Genomic DNA, 22,930 nt, shown 5'->3' on the forward strand with positions numbered 1-22,930 from the left:
ACACACACACACACACACACACACACACACAAACAATAAGCTATTAATTGATTACATAATGGCAGCAGTGTTGGTACATTTCACTGACAGTAGCAGTAGGTTACAGGAACCTGACTGTTCTCCATCCGGCTCACCTGTTAGGATCCGCATGATTGGCCAGAATGTTGTAACAACCAGTGATCAGCTTCTCATAAACACGCGCCAAGAACTCATCAGACTCAGCAGGGCCCAAGATGCGTTCCAGGGAGTTGCTACTGATCTCAGCAACACTCTCAGTGCTTGATTCCAAAAGAAGAGGTAGCAGAGTCCGAATTACCTGTGGTGGGTTCATCTCATCCGACCAACTTCAGCAAAGAATATGAAATTAAGTTAGTGACTACATTTCTCTAAAAAGCTGCAAAGCAAAGATAGGGTAATTTAACTATTTGCCAGAAGGGAAGGGGATTGCACAAGGGCATTTATTCGTCTTTTTTCCCATGATAGGTATTTTACACACAGGTATAATCATACAATTTCATATTCCTCTTTTTCATTATTATATCAGAAACAAATATTTTTATTGGAAAAATCCATTTATTAAAACATCAAATTACTGAGCTGCGTTTTATAATATTCAACAAAGAAAATTAACAAGTATTCCACCCCAGACAAGCCTTCCAGAACTCCCAGGAACCTGGATCACTTTTAGGGCAATATGATATCTGACTTTACTTGTTACCTATGTACAAGAAAACAAAATAGTCCCCCCATTGGCCTGGTCTAGTCCCTACAATGGTGGAATTTATCCCACTATGATTCTGGAGAAAGATTATCAAATAATTTGTCACTATCATTTTAAAAGTTAAACCCAAGACATCTCCAAATTGCAATATGGCTTAAAACCAGCATGCCTTTTCTGAAAAATACACAGAGAAGAGGAGGTACTCTATTGTCTTTCAGCTCTAAGTTAAAAAATCATTCTAGCTAAGTGCTCATAGTTTAAAGCAACAGGTTCTTTTTGCTAAAGAAGTATACAAGAAAGCATTACTATATAGTTATAAAAACTCTCACTGTCCCCCTTTAACGCAATAAAATACAGACATAGGGTCCCTGGGGCTCTGTAGCAGGTACTCACACAATGAGATCTCCAGTCAACCTGACCAGGGAGAGGAGGGTGTGCTTCAGGGAAGCAGCCAGCGGCAGACTTTGGCTACAGAGAGTCCCCAAGTGTGCAGCCTGCACTGCACTGATATAACTCTCTGAAGGGATGGTGTCATTGGCAAAGGCATTGCGCTGAAAGGAAGCAAAGCAGATGTAAATGGATAGGCCATCTACCCTGGAAAAAATTCTCACATGAAAAAAAAAACTGATAAAAACTAAGACCCCACTGAGGTTTGTAAACAATGGCCTCTACTCAGTATACACTGTTATTCATCCTGGGAAGGACAGTGGGGTGGGGAAAAGGAAATAGTTAAATTTTAATTAGTACAAAGTTAACAGTTAAATGCAACAAATATTCAATACCACTTTCAAATGATTAGAACATAATATAATGCACTATATTTAAAGTAAAACTATTGTTTGTCGATAATGACTGAGAAGGAACTGGATTTTGCAACGCATCTGGTCTCTACTAAAGCTCTGGGTGGTGTAAAGAAAGGTCACGATCATAAGGCAGGGATAACAAGGCTATAATATTTAGCTTTCCAAAAGAACTTCAGTAAGCGAATAATCGGTTAATAGAGGCCAGCTGAGCAGAAGACATACAAAGAGGAAGCAAACTGACAGAAGACTTGGTAGTATCTAAAAGCCTAGAGAAGCTAAAAGTGACCCCGTAAAACTGTTAAAAAAAAAAAAAAACGAGCAGGTTCCTGACATATAACCTACAAAGGAAACAGTTAACATGTATTGAGAATTCATTTGCTAGATAATATGCTAGACACTTAACATTTAATACATTGAATCGTCACAGCCCAATATTCAACTGGTGAAGAAACTGAGGCTCAAATAAATAAAATGGTTTGTCTTCTGATAACACAAACTTCTAAGCAAAAAGGACATATGAGAAACAATTAGGTGATTAAACGCATTGATTATTGATTCAGTCATAGCCAATACTACTGCAGTATATGAAGATCTTTTGATAGCTAGGTTAAGTCTAATTCCTTTAGAATCAGGAACAAAAGACAGGATGGTTAGCACTCAGGATTTCTACCCCTGGAACAGACAGGAACTCACCCAGGATCCAATATTGGGAAATTCATTGGTATTGATGTTGTTCCAGGACTCACACACAGCCTGCACTGACGATGGTAAATTCTGAACCAGTGTCGGACCTGGAGGTGACAAAAAGGACAAGAAATCATCACAACAAAGAGGGAATGACACAGAACATGTTAAAAGCCAAACCCAAATGCAAAAAGAAACAGTACAGCCCAGGCTGTCAAAATAATTAGTAAGACAGCTTAAATGGATATTTTAATAGCAGTACTATGTCCAAGAACCAGTTAATTGCTTAATAGCTAACACTCTCAATTGTAAGGTTTTCATTTCCTATGATATTCACTTTCTAATAGTACAAGTAAAGAAGACAACTGAAAATATGATGCGAAGTGAGGGTGACTCATTGCAAGTCAGACTGAAATCACCATTAAACATCTGCTCTCCTTTCTATAAATAGGTATCACTTTTCTCTTGATACCTTTTCTCTTTAAGACAAATCTTAAGGACAGGGATCATAACACACATTAAGAGCAGCATTCAATGAAGCAGTACAATGTTCAATGAATATTTAAAGCTTGAAATTAAGGAAAATACAAATGGCTGTAAATTTTAAACGATAAGAACTATACTTAACTCCAGTCTAGCCCTTAGATTTTCCACCCTAGATTTCTCCCAAATCATTCCTAACCCAGCAAAGAGAATTTTCCAGGCACAAAGTGCTAGCTTGCTAATCTTCCTATCCTCTTAATGAAAAGAACACCAGCCTGGGCAACATAACAAGACCTCATCTCTACAAAAAAATTTAAAAATTATCTGGTGAGGTGGTGTATGCCTGCAGTCCCAGCTGCTTGGGAGGCTGCAGCAGGGGGACTGCTTGAACACAGGAGGTCAAGGCTACAGTGAGCTGTGACAGTGCCACTGCATTCCAGTCTGGCCGAGGAGGGGACGGGGATGGGGAAGGGGAGGGGGAGGGGAGATCTGTGCTAAAGGTAAAATAGTCTTATGCTTTGGAACCAACAGATCCTGGTTTGAATCACAGCTCCATCACTTGCAAGATGCAGGATTTTGGACAAATAACTTCTCTAGGCCTAAGTTTCTAAACAGTAAAGGTTGTTGTGAAGATCAAAACAGATAAACCTATGTAAATGCTTGATACACAAAAAGGCTCCAATAAATGGTAAATGCCAATAGGCAGCAAGGGAGAGAAGTAGTAGTATCAGCAATAGCAGCTGTTGTAATAATATTATCCAAAAGCACATTCATTCACTTACCCAGAGTATTTGCCTTGCACCTACTAGAGCCAATAGCCAAAACGGCAGCAAAGCCTTGCAGTTTCTCCTTGGAAGGTTTCTCAGTTGTTCCCTCTTCATTAAAGTTCTGCAGCAAATAGGCTCTGGGGGAAAAATAGGGGGAAAGTAAAGCCATAGGAATCTAATCCCACCAATTAGGAAAAACTAACCCTAGCCGGGCTGAAAATCCTCTATCTCAGTTTCCTAATCTATTTAATATAGTTGATAGTGCCTGCTCCTTCCTGGTCTCATAAGAATTCCAATGGGTAATTGTTTCCCAAAGAATGTCCCCTCCTCTGAAATGTTCCCAAAACATGACTTCCTGACAAGTCTGAGAAACAGTGAATACTATATCCATCCCCCTTCCCCCACCTCAGAAGATTGACAATGTAAAGGCTCTGAATACTATATATTTTTAAAGAAAACAAAACAAACCAAACTGTTTATCCAACATTTTGCAAACTTACGGGCCAGGAATGTTAATAGTTCAGTGTGGAAAGCACCGGCCTAATAGGCCAGATTAGAGCCTATTAATCTCCAGAGGGCAATGACTTAGTGGTCGGCTTTGGCTACTGCTATAACCCTAGCACCGAGAAAAGTACCTGGCACATAGCAGCCACATACATTTGTTCATAAAATTTGCCTCAAACAGGCCCCTTTAAAGGAGCCTAAAGCCCCATAGAGCCGGGCACACGGTGGCTCAAGACTGTAATCCCAGCACTCTGGGAGTCTGGGGCAGGTGGATCACCTGAGGTCAGGAGTTTTGAGACCAGCATGGTCAACATGGAGAAACCCCGTGTCTACTGAAAATACAAAAATTAGCCGAGTGTGGTGGTGCGCGCCTGTCCCAGGTACTTGGGAGGCTGAGGAGAATCACTTGAACCCTGGTGACAGAGGTTGCAGTAAGTCAAGTTCGCGACACTGCACTCCAGCCTAGGTGACAAAGCAAGACTCCGTTTCCAAAAAAAAAAAAAGCCCCACAGAACAGGAGTGAACACTGAGATCCTACAGGAACAAGATAAAGTAAATAAGCTTAAGAGAGCCCGGTGAGAACTGCTGCAAGGGGAACTCATTCTCGGCTCCATTCTGTTACTGTCGTTTGGAAAGTCAGACCCAGTTTTGCCAGTTCTTCCAATTTAAGAAAAGCCAGAGATCTAGAAATTGTGAATAATCTCCCAATTTTATATAGTGAAATTAATTTTAACATATTTAAACACCAAACAGACAAAGTCTACAGGGCATGCAATTTGCAGTCTTTGTTATAGAAAGAGCTGAATTTCAAATAACTTCTAAATCATTTGGAAATTTTTTTCTCCAACTACATATCTTGACATTTAAAGAGCATTTAAGGGCTGGGTGTGGTGGCTCATGCCTGTGATCCCAGCTCTTTGGTAGGCTGAGGTGGGTGAATCACCTAAGGTGAGCAGTTTGATACCAGCCTGGCCAACATGGTGAAGCCCCACCTCTACCAAAAATACAAAAATTAGCCATGGCGTGATGGCATATGCCTGTAATCCCAGCTACTCAGGAGGCTGAGGCAGGAGAATCACCTGAACCCAGGAGGTGGAGGTTGCATTGAGCCGAGATCACACTACTGCACTCTAGCCTGGGCAATAAGAGCGAGACTCTATCTCAAAAAAAAAAGTTATTTTAATAATAATAAAGAGCATTTAACTCAGTTAATAACAGAAATGACAGTGTTTAGGAAAATTATATCACCTTTCTTTGTATCCCATAACTCAAATGGTACAAAATATTTAAAGAATTATAGACATTAAACTTCCTCCTGACTCTTCCTGCGCTATTTGAAAATTCCCTCATCAAGCACCCCTTCATGCTAGAGAAGAAAGCATTATACTATGGAGAAAAACCCCTAAGCTGACAAAACGGAAAAACATAAAATTCTGAGTCACTGGTGGATCTGCAGAGTGAAGAGTCATGTGCATCTCTGGGCAGGCAGGTCACCACACCTGGTAAATGATGCGTAGGTGTCAATGAGTTGTAGCGTGGCTGGAAGTAGGTTCTTGGTAATCTCAGACGACTTATGAGGATCGGTCTCAGCAGCCATCTTAGAAAAATGCTCATCCAAAGAGACCTGGACCTTTGAGATGGCAGCATCAAGGGTGTAGATGGACTGCAGACTTGGAATTTCATGCAGCTGCAAGATGGTGGTACAGTCGATACTACAGAAGGATGAGATCTTTAAAAATATGCAAAATATAATTAGTTGTGGCAAAAGGCTACGATAGAAGCCAAGTTCTATCATTATGGTTACAATACTACAAACCTGTCGAGCGAAGTATTCCTCCACTATTTCAACATCATATTTCACTGAGCTACATTTGGCAGTGGATGCCAGCTCTAGGAGTGAGCTAGCATGCTCAGCCTTCATTCCCTGTTTGATAAGGTGATCCTATTTGGACAGCAAGAAAAAGTGTTTAGGAGATCAATATAGGCAGAATCTAAGCTTTCAGTATCTTCAAATTTAAAAGCTCCAGTAAACACAAAACACTTTGGCTTTGAAGACTCTGAGCAGCAAGCTCTATGTTCCGCGGTGGTACCTTTATCCAGTTGACATAGGAGGTGATCCGGAGCCGAGAAGACCATCGCAGAGTGTGCAAGATGTCACATTCACTCATCTCAGGTGAGTTCATCGATAGCTGGTTAATGTAAGTCTTTGACGGTGGCAAAATTCCTAGGATCCTCCACAATATCAAAAAGTAATACTGAAGGGCACAGGCCTCCTGGAGAAAGAAAAAGGAGCATACAGGTAGTAGTTGGTATTGCCTCAATATCTCTTTCACAGTAAGAACTGCTCCAAATACAACTTTTAAAGCAGAACTATGTAGAGTCCTGATTTTCAACAGAGATTTGGCCCCCAAGCCCATTCTCCAGATCTTTCCTAGAGAGTGGCAGAACACACATACATATAATTTGCTCCACATTTTGTACGTTCCTCAGACCAAAAAGGCTATTCAGAGACAACTTCAGCTCCCCAATAATTTACCAATTAACCAAAAGAGGGCAGGATACTCTGTTTAGCAGGACTGGAATCAGATGTCCTTTTCTGTGGCCTGAAATTGCTTCTAGAAGTATAGAGACGCAGTAACAGAGCCACAGAAACATCTCAAGTGTGAGGCTTTCAATTTCACACGTCAACCAGTATTCACAGGACCTCAAGCACTTGGGGGGGACCACTAACTCTTAAATTACAGTTCTCTCAATGGTAACGAAAAAAATGCAAAACTGACAAAATTATCTTTAAGGTGAACATAGCTATCCAAACAACCTAGAAATACTGACGTATCGGTCAGTTTTGCAAATCAATATTCAATAAACTGATTACATCTCAGAAGGAAATTTCTGATAGAAATGATCAATCATCACACACAACCCGAAGACTTCTCAAGGTTCCATGGTCTTACCAAGGCTGTTACATTCTTGTTTTCCTTTCTCCTCACTGTATCAAGCTGGGACCCAGCTGCAAGCAGGGTTGTCAGTGCAGCATAAAGCTCATCATACTTGACAAGCTTGGAGAAAAGGACATCACATGCCTGACATCAAGAAAGAAAGACGATCATTTCTTCATTTCTAAAATATTTTTTCCCATTGCACCTATGTACAATCGCTTATCCTCATGATCGACATTCATTAATTTCTCCTTGGAGCAGATTCCCATTCTGGGACCTTACACTGTTTGCAAGCTACTGTGGGCACACAACTGCAGGCTTTAGAATAAGAAAGTAAGGCAATTATTTTTTGTCCATTAAAATACTTGCATGTGAAAATGCTAACAAAGATTATCTTCAAAAATCAGGTGTCAGAGGTGCCAACCCAGAAAGGAAAACCCCCACAGCAAAAGTGCACCCAACAAATAAATCCAAGTAACATTTCCTATTAGAATGAGCTCATGTCATAATATAGATCACATTTCCTGACTATAAAAAGTAAGTCATTCCCTTTCCCCCTAGTAGGCTGATTCTGGTGGAAACCATTTAATCAACATGTAAAATGCAGTTTTTAAATTCCTGGTACCACAGAATCAAGTCGATTCAAATCATCCTCTGAGGCTTCTGGGGACAGGACACAGTAGAATCTGGGTTGTGGGACAGCATCTGAAAAGTAACAATTAAAAGAATGTTTCATTCTTAACCCTAACTAGTATACAATGTAAAAACTCAGAAAATACTTTAGAACAAGGTTTCCCAGCCTTAACAATATTGAAATCTGGAGCCAGATAACTGTTTGTTGTGGGAGGCTATCCTGAGCACTACAGGAGATTTAACAGCAGCCCTGGCCTCTACCCACTCAATGCCAGTAGCACCCCCAGCTGTGACAACCAAAAATATTTTAGACGTTGCCAAAAGTCCTGGGGGGAGGGGGCAAAATCACCCATTGAGAACCATTGCTCTTAAGAGTTAAATAAGATGCTCTATAATCAAATGTCTGAACACATTAAACTTACATGCTATTTCCCTAACATCAAACAGTAAGAGATAACAGTAACCTCATACTAAGGCTACACGAAAGTTTCTACAAAATACACTTAACAACTAATACTCCTTAGCATAAGTGGAAACACATACTAAAAATGAACACAAGAAATAACTCATCCAAAGAACAGACACTTGCTGTATGAGAAAAACACTAGACATAATCTCATGTTCACATTCGTTTCAGACCAGCATGCCACCAAGAACCAAAAGGAAATTTAGTTGTACATTAGAACCACAACTCTAACAGAAAATAAGAAAAATTAATCACACAGAGTGCCAAGAATCCATATATTGTACCCTATAGCCAGACACCAGGATTCCGAATTTTTGTGTCTCGATTTATTTTTTATTTTTTTGAAACAGGGGTCTTATTTTGTCAGCCAGGATGGCGTACAGTGGCGTGATCACAGCTCACTGCAGCCTCAACCTCCCAAGCTCAAGCAATCCTCTCAAGTACCTGGGACCACAGGCATGTGCCACCATGCCCGGCTACTTATTAAATGATTTTTTGGTAGACAGGATCTATGTTGCCCAGGCTGGTCTCAAATGCCTGGGTTCAAGCGATCCTCCCACTTTGGCCTCCCAAAGGGCTGGGATTATAGGCATGAGCCACCATGCTCGGCCTCAATTTTGTTTTCCCCTTGAGTCAGAGTCTCATTCTGACACCCAGGCTGGAGTGCAGTGGTGAAATCTCGGCTCACTGCAACTTCCACTTCCCTGGTTCAAGTGATTCTCCTGCCTCAGCCACTCAAGTAGCTGGATTACAGGCATGCACCACAACCTGGCTAAAAGTTTTTTATTTTTTTTTAACTAGAGATAGGGTTTCACCATGTTGGCCAGGCTGGTCTCGGACTCCTGACCTCAAATGATCCGCCCACCTTTGCCTCCCAAGGTGCTGGGATTATAGGCATGACCCCCAGTGCCTGGCCTCAATTTTTTAAAAAAAGTATAAATGTAGGCTATGTGGGAGTCCATTTCTGAAATGTTTTAATCTATAGGTGATTTGCCACCCACAGGGATTACACTAAAGCAAATGACCAAAGATCCTCCAAGAGTCTCTAAGCTTCAAATTCAATCCCGCCAATGAGAATCAGTAAGTCAGTTTCTTACTGACAGTCTTCTTTCTGACCTGATGAGAAATGTTTAGACCAGTTTTCCTCTACTTCTTTGAACCCATGATAGAGAGGAGTGGTCACCCGGCGGCTGTTGCTGTCCTGGGATCCACTTGCCCACCCAAAAGGAGGACTTAGCAGGTTATGCTGTACCTTTTAAAACACAAATACTGAAATTAAAAGATACATAGTCACCATTCAGGTTTTCACTTAGGCATGATAATAGCTCAGTACATTGAATCTTGGTAATCTGAAGGTGGGTGTTCTACATTCAAATCTGCTGTCTCATTGGGCACCATTCAGTTTTTCACTCAGGCATAATAGCTTGGTATACCAAAGCCTGGGAAACTCACAAACCAAATAAAAATTTAAATATTTTTCTGTGACTACTTTTGGAATGCATTTTTTGATGGAACATAAAGAGAATGGTACTCATTGAAACATTTTAAGAAATGCTGCACACAATCTGAACAAATCCCCTTATCCTCGTTTTGGATCTTAATAACAAAAGAATTTAACAATCCATAACATTTACTACTTGACTGTCATTCAACCACTAATACTCATTGAGGGCTGATGCTCACGGCACTGCATCAGACACAGGTACAACAGGGTAATTTGTGGAAGAATGCCTGTGAACACAGCCTACATCCCAGTTTTAACAGATGCATCAAATCAAGTAATCTACATTAATCACTTCAGGCTAAACACAAAGTACAAGTCTCAGTGGTTCTCCTAATCCTACCCATCAACCTACCAACACCTAAAACCTAAAGTGAGCAGGTCATCTGGGCTGTGGATCATGGTAACCACTGAGAAGAACAAAACTCTGTATAATGGCAAAGCAAAAAAGAATGTGTTGGTCTGTACCTGCTCAAACAGATACACAGGGGCTTTGGAGTACTGATGAAGCAGATAATCAAAGATGAGAAGGAGGCGAGCCAAGATGAGTGGCACGGAGCGCATCTGAACATCCATGTTAACACTCAACTCCTGGATGATCTGGACAAAAAGCGTCAATATGGCCCGCCGGCCTGTCTCAGTGAAGTTGTGGAAAATGAGGAGGAGCAGCTGCAGGTGTTCCACATTCAAATCTTCTGTCTCATTGGGTACCACACCTTGCAGGGCATTCTGCTTCATTGTAGACAAAAACCTACCACAGAGAAAAGATGACTATGTCTGGTGAGAAAAAGTCAAAGCATCCCCCAAGTTATAATGTCAAGCACTAGAAGAGTTAAATTTCCTAAAACCAGGCATTAAGGTACCAAATTAAGGAAGAAAGAAAGGATAAATGGAAAAGAAAAGACAGAAGCTAAATTTTGGCTAAAAAAAAGTCAGACATGGCCAGCCAGGCACAGTGGCTCAGTCTATAATCCCAACACTTTGGGAGGTCGAGGGGAGGACTGCTTGAGGCAAGCCAGGAGTTCAAGACCAGACTAGGAAACAAAGCAAAACCTTGTCTGCACAAAAACTTAAAAAAGTAGCTGGGCATGCTGGTGTACATCTGTAGTCCTAGCTCCCGGAGGCCAAGGTGGGAGAATTGCTTGACCCCGGGAGGTCAAGGCTACAGAGAGCCATGACTGTGCCACAACACTTCACCCTGAACAACAGAGCAAGGCCCTGTCTCAAAAAGACAAAAATATCAAATTCAGCCACAAAAATATTTTCCTTTTCTTCAGGAGACAAAGGCTCACTCTGTCACCCAGGCTGGCATGCAGTGGCATGATCTGGACTCATTGCAACCTCTGCCTCCCAGTTTCAAGCAATTATCCTGCCTCAGCCTCCAGAGTAGCTAGGATTACAGGTATGCACCACCACACCTAGCTAATTTTTGTATTTTAAGCAGAGACGGGGTTTCACCATGTTGGCCAGGCTAGTCTGGAACCCTGATCTCAAGTGATCCACCTGCCTCAGTATCCCAAAATGCTGGGATTACAGGCATGAGCCACTACGCCCAGCCACAAAAACATTTTCAAGAGCTCTTCAGCTCTCTCAACTGTGGCCACAGAAGTGTAATGCCCACCCTGCCATTTGTGACAATGAAAAGTACTACAAGCTCCCACAAAGATGTTGCTATTATTCCTTTCTGATTAATAAACCTGGACAGGTAGAACCAATTCAATTACTTTTCCCCTACTTTGATTCCATCATTTAATTTTAGTTTTGAGAGTGCACATTACAGGTTAAAAATCACTGCATGATAATAGTCAAAAATAGCAGACTATAAAGTAATAAAAAAGAAATTATACTATTCAGAGAACTTGTCAGAAGACCTTTTATGCAAAAAAGGAATGAATGTAGCCAACTGTTTCCACTGCCTTTGGCTATTAGGAAAGAGATTTGTGTTTTAATAAGTGTTTCCCTCATTGCACTCCCCTATCCTCTCAGCCTTTTTGTAAGATTCCACCAGGAAAAATACAGTGGGTCTTTGGCATTCAAGGAGGTTTATTATTTCTCAAATCCAGCATTAGGGCTATTTGATCCTAGAATGGGGAACAGAAAGCAAAGCCTTTTAGGAAAACAAACTGCTTTGAAGACTTCTAACCATGTAAACAAAAATGGCAAATATAGGTCCATCTAAAGAGGATTTAGATGATTAATCTGAGCTTCCCCCAAGGAAAAAAATTCTTTAAAATTTGTCCAAAAAGGACTGCAAGTTCCTCTAAGTGGTTTCATGCTGAAAGCAAAATAACCAAGGACAGAGTTGGCTTCCCTGCTTGTCTTTCAAAAAAACAGGTCAGGATAAAATTGGTTCTGTTCAAGATTGTGGTTCCATCTAATGATTATAACCAAATCCCCCATGTGCTGCAGGAAGACTTTATTTCCAGACCAAAGTTGACATACTTGTTTTTTTAACAGCCCATTCCAACTCCATCCCTCTTCTACCCTCCCCACTCTAAACATTACAGCAACGCCTCAAAGCCACAGATTAACTACAAAGAAGTCAAACAAATAAAAAAGGAAATAACCTTCTCCCTTCTCTATAGGCCTTCTCTTGGAGGCATCTTACCTGTCCCAAACTTTAAGGCATTCAGGGACGTCAGGGTCACCTTGAGCACTGGCTTTATGTTGCCAGATGAGCAGGAGGCGTGAAAGCACAGAGAGGCTTTGAGGGTGAATGTACAAGGGCCAAGGGCCCTCAGAAAAAGGAGCCACTCCCAGCTGCTGCAACAGTGTGTTCTGACAAGAAAGATATGGAAGAGACCATCAGGAAACAGACGTGTGATAAAGTCAAAAGGTTACTCACGTTCTCAAAAGTTTGTTTGTTTTAATATTGGACACAGTATTTTAAAGAAAGGACCTAGAAATTCAGATTTTGGAATAGTCTGGATAAAGATCATTTAGGTCAACAAATGAGAAAAACATGAATGAAAACTTACTGATCTATCCTAATTAACATCTACACTTAACGAGTGTCAGTTATGGGCTACTGAAAAAGGAAAAAGGCACTGAGATGAGCAGAATCAGGATAATTTTGTAAATGGACAAAATATGAAAAGTTGTTGCCTTTGAAAGCAAACTTCTTGAACAACTATAACAGCTAATAGTTTTACTTTCATAATCAGTTACATAATACAAATAACACCCAAAAGGGGAAGATCCAACAACTTATAGATCTGACAACTTGCACTGGCAGTATGAGCAGAGCCTGTGAGATCTCTAGGCACCTAGAACTCATCAAGGCTGTTCTTTACCTCCACGTGCAGCATGTCTTTCGCATGAGAATTAATTTTCAGCTCAGTTAATTAAGCTGCAAATTATCTTCTTAAACACACACACACAAACTGAGCAAGACGCCAACGTAAAACCAGACAGATGCCTGCTTTCTCATTTGGCTTCAGAAGACACAAAGCATCGTTACTATAGGATGTAGTATACATTTCTAAGTCTGCCAAATTAAATTATATTCTTATACTACATGCTCAAGGACCCTTCCTCGGAAATGAATGTTACGCAAAATGTCGCTGGCCTCAAGAGCAGTTTCCGTGCACTGGGCAGTTACCATATGTTGAGCTAAGCACAGAGCATATACTGTTGTCACACTGGATGTGCCAGGCAGGAAGTATCATGTGCTCCTTGGATGTGACACGAAGTACTATGTGCTCCTTGTCACTGATGAGGGAAGACAAAGAACATGACCAAAGTTTTAAGGTCTCTAAGTGGTAAACTCAGGTTTATCTCTAAAATCATGTTCTTTTTTTGTGTGTGTGAGATAGAATCTCACTCAGTCACCCAGGCTGAAATGCAACTGTGCAATCTCAGCTCACTGCAACCTCCACCTCCCAGGTGCAAGCGATTCTTGTGTCTCAGCCTACTACGTAGCTGGGATTACAGGCATGTGCCACCATGCCTGGCTAATTTTTTTATTTTTACTAGAGACAGGGTTTTACCTCATTGGCCAGGTTTGCATTAAACTTCTGGCCTCAAGTGATCCGCTGCCTTAGCCTCCCAAAGTGCCACAGTGCCCGGCCTCTATACCCATGTTCTTAACTACTGTGCTCAACACAGACATAAACAATTTCTCAATCCCTAAGTTCAGTGAAACAATTTAAAAAAATAAATCTTCCTGAGGTACAAGAAAAATACTAATAATACTAATAATAATTGTAGCACAATTCTAATAATGGAAAAATCTAAATGTTCAAATCAAGGGGCATATCTAGCCATAAATAGGGATAAGTAACATATATTTATGCTGCTTTTTAACGCTTTTTTTAAAGCTTTTGTTTTTCATCTTTGTGTCAGTTTTTCAGGCCCCAGAGCCACAAAAATGAGCGAACATTCCACAGGAACCTGGTCTTTCCCTCCCACTCCCATCCTTCCTTCTCAGCTTTAAGTAAGGTAACTGACTCTTTAAAAAGTCAAACTGCACCACAGTCCATCTAGCAGCAGAACTCTGGCTAAGCCCTTCCTTCCTCCACTCCTCCTTCTTCTTTTTGAGATGGAGTTTCACTCTTTTTGCCTAGGCTGGAGTGCAATGGTGCAATCTCGGCTCACCACAACCTCTGCCTCCCGGGTTCAAGCAATTCTCCTGCCTCAGCCTCCCAAGTAGGTAGGTTTACAGGCATGTGCCACCATGCCCAGCTAATCTTGTATTTTTAGTACGGACAAGGTTTCACCATGTTGGTCAGGCTGGTCATGAACTCCTGACCTAAGGTGATCTGCCCACCTTGGCCTTCCAAAGTGCTGTGGTTATAGGAGTGAGCCACCACACTTGACCTTTTTTTGTTTGTTTTTTTTTGAGACGGAGTCTCGCTCTGTTGCCCAGGCTGAAGCGCAGTGGCACAATCTCAGCTCAATGAAACCTCTACCTCCTAGGTTCAAGCAATTCTCCTGCCTCAGCCTCCCAAGTAGTTGGAACTACAAGTGCATACCACCATGCCCAGCTAATTTTTGTATTTTTAGTAGACACAGGGTTTCACCATGTTGGCCAGGATGCTCTGTATCTCTTGACCTCGTGATTCACCCGCCTCGGCCTCCCCAAAGTGCTGGGATTACAGGCATGAGCCACCATGCCCAGCCCTCCACTCCTCTTTCATACTGGCATTTCTGAGGGTTCAGCCTCAGCCTTCAGCTCTCTTGCTAGTCTCACTGTTTCTCATTACTTCAAAAACTGTCCCAATTTAATTCCTGAATTTCAGACTCACATTCCCAACTATATTCTAGACACTGGCACCCAAAACTTCATCATCATTAAACTGAAACCTTAGGCCAAGCAATGTCTCACACCTACAGTCCCAGCTATACCCGAGACTGAGGTGGGAAGAAGATCACTTGGGTCAGGAGTTAGAGCAGTGTGGGCAACATAGTGAAACGCCATCTCTTAAAAAAAAAAAAAAAAAAAAAAAACTAGCAACTTGCTAGTCACCAAAGCACAAGTACAACCCTGTATGGTTCCACTTATGAGGGACTTAGGTAGTCAAATTCATAGAGACAGAATGTAGAATGGTGGATGCCTGGGGCAGGGAGGAGGGGAAAATGGGGACTTGGTGTTGAGTGTGTGAAGTGTTTCACTTGGGAAAGATGAAAACGTTTTGGACGTGGATAGTAGTAAGGGCTGCAGAATAATGTATATGTACTTAATGCCACAGAACTGTTCATGCAAAAGTGGTTGAAATGGTAAATTTTATGTTACCATATTTTACCATACAAGACAAATAAAACAAAAATAGTGCTTGGTACCTAGTACTAGTAACTAGTAAATCTTAACTGTCTTTATGATTGTATTATTATTTAATATTATTGCAGTCTCTTGGTTCATTTGTTCAATAAATACTTATTGAGAACCTACTATGTGCCAGGTACTATTATGGACACTGAAGAAATAAACATAACTTGAATTAGTGTGAGATCATGAAAAAGGAGGGAGATACGGTGTAGGACATTTTGCAGAGATCATGGGCCATTATTTGAATGGGGTGAAGAGCATGGAAAGGAAGGAGTCTTGGATATTGCCTGGGTTTAAAACTCATACGAGACTAGAAGGATGCTATTGTCATTAATAGAGGCAGGAAAGTCAGGAAGGAGGGTTGGTTTGGGGGTAAGGGAGGTTGGATTTTTGTTTTATTCATTTATTTATTTTTAGAGGTGAGGATCTTACCGTATCTCCCAAGCTGGTCTTGAACTCTGGGTTGAAGCCTTACTCTTGCCCTCAGCCTTTTGGGACTATGTGTGTATGCCACCATGCCCAGCTAGTGTATTTAGTATTTATGCCTAAATACTAAAAGGCATTTAGTATTATGCCTTTAAGGTTCATCCATATCATAGCATGAGTCAGACTTTCTTTCCTTCTGAAGGCTGTGTAACAGTCATTGTATGGATGGATTACATTTGTTCACTTACACCTAATGGGTATTAGTGAAGTAGTATCTCACTGTGGCTCTGAGTCACAAACATAGTGAAATATCATAGAGTAGTCCAAACAACAACTACAGAAATAAATAACAATATAGATGAATCTTGGCAGTATAGTACTATATCATAATATATGAAAAAAAGAGCCTGAAAAGACTACATAGAGCTTGATGTCATTTACTATAAAACTACAAGCAGGCCGGGCATGGTGGCTCACGCCTGTAATCCCAGCACTTTGGGAGGCCGAGGCAGGCAGATCACAAGGTCGGGAGATCGAGACCATCCTGGCCAACATGGTGAAACACCGTCTCTACTAAAAATACAAAAAAATTAGCTGGGCGTGGTAGTGCACACCTGTAGTCCTAGCTACTCAGGAGGCTGACGCAGGAGAATTGCTCGAACCTGGGAGGCGGAGGTTGCAGTGAGCCGAGGTCGTGCCACTGTACTCCAGCCTCGCGCCTGGTGACGGAGTGAGACTCTGTCTCAAAAAAAAAAAAAAAAACTACAAGCAATTTGTAAAAGGTTTTTTAAATGTAAGGGATATGGATTATATATGTAGATACACATATATATAAATACATGACTAAGGACATCAGGAACTTGAGATTTAGGAGTCAAGACAACAGCTACTTCAGTGGGGAGAGAACCGTTAAGACTGGAAGTTTACAATCAACGTCCTAGATTTTGTTCTGGTGGTGGGTTTGCAAGTACAAATGTATATGAGAGCATCTATCTCCTATAATTTGACGGATTCTTTTAAAACCAAAGTTTAACTTGTGTTTCTTCAATTACTAAGGATGCTAAACATTTTTCCTCTGTTTATTGACCACTTATAATTCTTTTTATATAAATTGCCTGCTTGTGTATTTGTCTACTTTTCTGCTAACATAATCATCAGGAGTTTCTGTTTGTTTTTGTGGGTTTTCCTTTTCTTTAAGCTTACTAACTTAGGATAAAGGACACATTTTTTTTTTTTTTTTTTTTCCTCGAAATGATCCCAAATATAAGACACAGGGACATACTAGAATCACCTCTCAATGCTCTTTCCAGGGAGGGGATTTAATGGCAAACTGTTCCTTAACAATTGGAGCTACAGGCCAGGGGCAGTGGTTCACGCTTGCAATCCCAGCACTTTGGGAGGCCAAGGCAGGTGGATCATTTGAGATCAGGAGTTCAAGACCAGCCTGGCCAACATTGTGAAACCCCATCTCTGCATAAAATACAAAAATTAGCCAGGTATGGTGGCACGCGCCTGTAATCCCAGCTACTTGGGAGGCTGAGGCAGAAGAATTGAACCTAGGAGATGGAGGTTGCAGCAAGCCGAGATCACGTCACTGCACTCCAGCTTGGGAGACAGAGCAAGACTCCATCTCAAAAAACAAACAAAAAAACAACTGGAGCTATAGCCTATGGAAGCTGGTGTAATGAGCTCTTGTCTAGATGGTCACAGCACACACCAACCTGCAGGTTAGGTGACTGAAGGTCAGAGGTTACCAGAGAGTGGTTGAAGTGATAGAGAGCTGCGGCAAACTCTTCATCTGATGAACCTTGAAAACAAGTAGAAAAGCCAATTATTTAAGTGGTTATTGAATGCATCACACCTCCCTGCCAAGAGCCAAACTCCATGAGAAGAAAAATCCACCAGGCACATATCTTGTCTACTGACCCTTGAGTCCATCTTTGTCTACTTCCTTGATGATACTGGCTAGGGTGGCCATATGGTGTTCCGAAAGAGATACACTCAGATAGTTTCGGATAAAATTGTTCCGAGAGTTCAACATGGAAGAGGTGATGAAGTTCAAAATGTTGGAAGCCAGACCTAAGAACTGAAAGGAACACACAAAAACAACTCTCATCAGGGTCATAAGCCCAGCGTTTACAAACTCTGATTACAAAGAGAAAATAAAATATCCTGATAGTTCTCATGCAATAAACACAATGAATTAAAGAATCAGATTTTAAATCACTTACAATGGGCCTAAGTTTAATTATGAGAGTCTTTCCCATATAACTCTACCAGTTACACAAAATGGTATTCCAGTTTAATATAACAGAGGTTATAAAATAGTGCATTTTGTAACAGGATTTCCAACTAGACTGACCCAATTCTTTTGTTCTCCTAAAGTCCTCTGTCCAGCTCCAATTCATTACTGATATATTCAATCCTGAAGCCTATATTAATGATTACACATATATAGAATTCCTGACTCTTCACTTCCCTACTAAAATTAAATTGAATTATTGTATAAATGTTTTACATCTACATCCTTGACTAGCTATAAGCTATATGAAGGCAAGAATTGTATCTAACTCACTCACATCATCAGAATGGGGACTGACACTTACTAGATAATCAATACTGGCTGAACCAACAGTTCAACCACAGCAGGCACTTATGATGTATCAGACCTATGCTAAGCACTTTACAAATAGTCTCTCTTTAAGATGTCACAACACTTGTAGATACAGGTACAATGACTCATATGATAGGAGACAAAACCAAGGCTGGAAAAAATTCAGATTCTTGCCCAAGGTCACAAAGCCATTAAGCGATAGAAGTAAGTTTCAAGCCTACTTCTGATCAATTCTAAAGGCTAGTAGAGAAACAGTAACAGTCATACACGTTATTTAATGAAACTTAATCACAACATGTAAGTCCTAAGCAAAAATATCTTTAAACATTACAGTTATTCAACCTAAAAATAGTTCAAATGATCTACTTCTCATACCCCTAGACCCCCCATGTTCACTTCCCCTAAACCTTAAAAACCTACTCTTACCAACTCAGGATCTTTACGACTCGCCAAAATGTTGCCCTTCTCACCAGAGGTCTGCTTACTAGGGCTTTTAACCCGAGGAGAGCTTTCCAGTGGAGGAGGTGGGGGAGGGGGTGGAGGTGCTGCTTTCTCTTTACTGGGAGAAATAGTCTCCTCAAACCATTGCCCCAAAATAGGTTCACTGTCATCATCTGAATAGAAAAAGAGAAAGTAACAAAAATAAATTTTAAAAAAATGTTTTTAGTGCATCTGCTTCCTAAAAGTGCTTAAGTCAAAAGGAACACAAGAATCTCCTGATTGTGATGGTGGTTACAAGGTTGCATATATTTATCAAAACTCATCTAAATGCATACATAAAATAAGAGCGCCTTACTGCATGTTAATTATACCCCAATAAAACTGATTTATTTTTTCTTTAAGGAGCCCAACAAAGAAAGAGAAACAACTTCATATTATTTTGCTGGTAAAACATTTTCAAGAGCAAATTTATACTTGCCTTATCAACCATAAATCACAGGATGTAAGAATCACACCTCCCTCTGTATTTCACATTGCTCCCACAAACCTGACTATGAAAGAATCTGAGGTACTTACCTTATTCACGCTCTCATCAAACTAAGGCAGGAGGGCATGCCAGTGTGTTCACTACCACAGGATTAGGTTTCTCTACTCAAGCTTCCCTAAACTACGCCTATGACAACATCCAAACCCAACACCTCACTTGTGACCTTTTGAGTTTCACTGAGAAAGCTTAGAGCAGAGGTCACCAGATAAGCCAACACAAGAAGAAATATGCAACAATTGAGATGTTTTCTGATTTTGGAGGAAAAGGAATGGAAAGTAACCCGGGCTTGGCTGAAAGTTGTGTCCATCATTCATTCCTCAATAGCTCAACTTACTCTTAAATAACACGTCATCTTTGAGTGCACATAAAACCAAGGTCCAGGCTGAGCAGGTGAAAACAAAATGGAAGCTTTTGTTTGTTCAGGAAACTACAAGAGCCTGCTGAGAAGACTCCTGTTGCACTCTATAGCTTATCTCGGGGAGAGAGAAAAGAGTGGCCTCTACCTTGGCTGCTGTCCTCCTCCGTGCTACTGAAATCATCCTCATAGTAAGTATTGGAGTCAGTAGAGGCACTGGCATCACTGCTCATGGAGCCCTTCCTCTGCCGCTGCAGGACACATGCCTAGGAAAATGACAATTACAAAACCAGAGCTATCCTACTTAATCTCATTCACCACATAAAAACTTTCTTCATATCTCACTATTTTTTCTAAATCTAAGAAGTATGCCTCTTAATGGCTCCCTTAAGGACTTTCATCACTTTATCCCACAAAAACACTACTAACCAGAGATGTGGACAAGAATTGAAAAACAGAGTGTTACTATAGTGTCCTCTATGCTTCTGCTTCAGTATGCCAATCATCACAAATCACCACGTAGCCACGTGTATCACAACATTGATAATCAACAACTAATTCAAATGTTTGGACAGATCCAACCAGTTAAGAATTCTCACTTCTGGCCGGGTGCAGTGGCTGATGCCTGTAATCCAGCACTTTGGGAGCCCAAGGCGAGTGGATCATGAGGTCAGGAGATCAAGACCATCCTGGCCAACATGGTAAAAACCCGTCTCTACTAAAAATACAAAAAATTAGCTGGGCGTGGTGGCATGCAGCTGCAGGACCCGCTACTCGGGAGGCTGAGGGAGGAGAATTGCTTGAACCCAGGACGCAGAAGCTGCAGTGAGCCGAGATTGCGCCACTGTACTCCAGCCTGGGTAACAGAGCAAGACTCTGTCTCAAAAAAAAAGAAAAAAGAATATCTTCAACACCATTACCACAACTTTGGGTCTATAAAGGTCATGGTGTATAGTCAGTCTTATTCATTTCAAGAAGGTTACACACAAACACACACACATAATGTATATATAATTGTGTGTATATGTACATATACACACAATTATAAGACATTCTTCCAAATTATCAGTGGCTTGACTCCCACTCACCTTTCTGTAGGAAGTTGAAAGTAACGTCAAGAGTAGGTTCATCAGTGGGACAGAGTCAATCAGCCGTTGAATCCTCTGTATGGAGGTGCTCTGAGCCATAATATTCAGGGCTGCAGGAGGTCCATCTGTCTCCCAACCCTGAAGGCAACAATATCAAAGGAAAATTAATGATACCACTCAGCCAGAAAAACAACCTGAGTTGACGGATCAAGCTAGCTTGGCCAGAAGTGGATCCAGTAATCAATATGCTGATTACCATGAGTATAACCTCCTCACCTTGTGAAGGGCCTCCACTTGTAGGTCTTGAAAGAGAGACGTTAGCAGTTTGATGGCATGGTTTGCCAATATTACTGAGAGTACCCCAAATCCCTGATGCCTACACAAAGAAAAAGGAAAACGCAAACCTTAAAATAATTAACAATAAATCACAACCTCTGAAACAGTAGATCTTGACATTTTGGGGTCTTAGACCCCTTTGAGACTCTGTGGACCTTTCTTCAGAAAATAAATTATATATACATACATTTGTATATAATTCCTGAAGTTCACAATCTCCTTGAACCCCATCCACAGATGGCCTAAGGATCTGCAAGGCTTCAGGTTAAGAACTCCTGGACTAGGCTAGGCATGGTGGCTCACATCTTAAATCTCAACACTTTTAGAGCCCAAGATGAGAGAATCACTTGAGCCCAGAAATTTGAGACCAGCCTGGGCAACCTAGGGAGGGAGACCCTGTCTTTACAGAAAAATTAAAAAGTTAGCTGGGTGTGGTGGCATGTACCTATAGCCCCAGCTACTTGGGAGGCTGAGGTGTGCCACTGCACTTCAACCTGGATGACAGAACAAGACCCTGTCTCAAAACAAAAAGACAAATAAATAAATAAGTAAAACCTCCTGGAATAGAAGAAACTCCCAAATCCAAAAATTTTTAGAATTTAAACAATCAATTCAAAGCTAACAGGTCATGCAAAGACGCTGACTTTTAAATGTACATCGAAGTGCTAAAGAATCATTATTTTGAAAAGAAAAAGGTTAAAATGGCCAATTTCTATAAAATATCTGGAAACAAATCTAAGAGAATAAAAAGAGAGGCCAGGAGCAGTGGCTCATGCCTATAATCCTAGCATTTTGAGAGACCAGGGTGGGAGAATCACTTGAGCCCAGAAGTTTAAGACCAACCTGGGCGACATGGCAAGACCCCACCCATCTCTACAAAATATTAAAAACTTGGCCAGGCATGGTGGCGCACACCTGTGGTGTCAGCTACCCAAGAGGCTGAGGCAGAAGGATCACTTGAGCCAGGAGGTAGAGGCTGCAGTGAACTGTGTTCATGTATTCATACTACTGCACTCCAGCCTGGACAATAAGAGTGAGTCCGTGTCTCAAAAAAAAAAAAAAAATAGAAAAGAAAATTACATTTGAGTGAAGTGTTTTCCTCCTGTTCAAAATGTCCACAAAACAAAGGGTTAATGTATCTAATTTGCAAGCTCATATAAATCAAAAAGAAAAAGGAACAAACACAGGTCAGATGCAGTGGCTCACACCTTTATCCCAGCATTTTGTGGGGCCAAGGCAGGAAGATTGCTTGAGGCCAAGAGTTCGGGACCAGCCTAGTCAACACAGAAAATTTTAAAAATTAGCTGGGCATGGTGGTGCAGACCTGTAGTCCTAGCTGCTTAGGAGGCTGAGGTGGGAGGATCACCAGAGCCCAGAAGTTCAAGGTTACCGTGAGCAATGATCATAACATTGCACTCTAGCCTAGGAGACAAAGTGAGAATCTATCTCTGTAAAAATAATAATTAAAAAATTAAAAAGAAAATGACAAATACCAAAGAGAAAACCACGGCAAAGGACATAAGGTAGTTCACACACACACACACAAAAAAAACACAAATGAAGGCCGGGCGCAGTGGTTCACGCCTATAATCCCAGCACTTTGGGAGGCAGAGGCGGGTGGATCACAAGGTCAAGAGATAGAGACCATCGGGTCAACATGGTGAAACCCCGTCTCTACTAAAAATACAAAAATTAGCTGGGCATGGTAGCGCATGCCTGTAGTCCCAGCTACTCGGGAGGCTATTGCAGATTGCTTGAACCCAGGAGGCAGAGGTTGAGGTGAGCCGAGATCGCGCCATTGCACTCCAGCCTGGGTAACAAGAGCAAAACTCCATCTCAAAAAAAGAAAAAAGAA

General features: G+C 41.1%; 1 protein-coding gene across 1 annotated transcript in view; it reads right to left on the bottom strand.

The window, feature by feature from the left end:
• The window catches only part of UBR4 (ubiquitin protein ligase E3 component n-recognin 4), a 144,202-nt gene that overhangs the window by 100,314 nt on the left and 20,958 nt on the right, over positions 1-22,930 (bottom strand). The window contains exons 12-29 of the mRNA XM_037730827.1: positions 21,016-21,115; positions 20,740-20,877; positions 19,800-19,917; positions 18,735-18,922; positions 17,621-17,780; positions 17,416-17,501; positions 12,110-12,279; positions 9,970-10,252; positions 9,117-9,252; positions 7,527-7,606; positions 6,917-7,045; positions 6,053-6,235; positions 5,779-5,904; positions 5,462-5,691; positions 3,474-3,595; positions 2,218-2,315; positions 1,115-1,272; positions 135-344 (exon numbers count right to left, since the gene is read on the bottom strand). Of these exons, the coding sequence (XP_037586755.1) occupies positions 135-344; positions 1,115-1,272; positions 2,218-2,315; positions 3,474-3,595; positions 5,462-5,691; positions 5,779-5,904; positions 6,053-6,235; positions 6,917-7,045; positions 7,527-7,606; positions 9,117-9,252; positions 9,970-10,252; positions 12,110-12,279; positions 17,416-17,501; positions 17,621-17,780; positions 18,735-18,922; positions 19,800-19,917; positions 20,740-20,877; positions 21,016-21,115 (2,715 nt within the window). The remainder of the gene's footprint in view (positions 1-134; positions 345-1,114; positions 1,273-2,217; positions 2,316-3,473; positions 3,596-5,461; positions 5,692-5,778; positions 5,905-6,052; positions 6,236-6,916; positions 7,046-7,526; positions 7,607-9,116; positions 9,253-9,969; positions 10,253-12,109; positions 12,280-17,415; positions 17,502-17,620; positions 17,781-18,734; positions 18,923-19,799; positions 19,918-20,739; positions 20,878-21,015; positions 21,116-22,930) is intronic.

This window comes from Cebus imitator, unplaced genomic scaffold (assembly GCF_001604975.1).
Source record: "Cebus imitator isolate Cc_AM_T3 unplaced genomic scaffold, Cebus_imitator-1.0 Scaffold15, whole genome shotgun sequence".
Classification (NCBI taxonomy): domain Eukaryota; kingdom Metazoa; phylum Chordata; class Mammalia; order Primates; family Cebidae; genus Cebus; species Cebus imitator.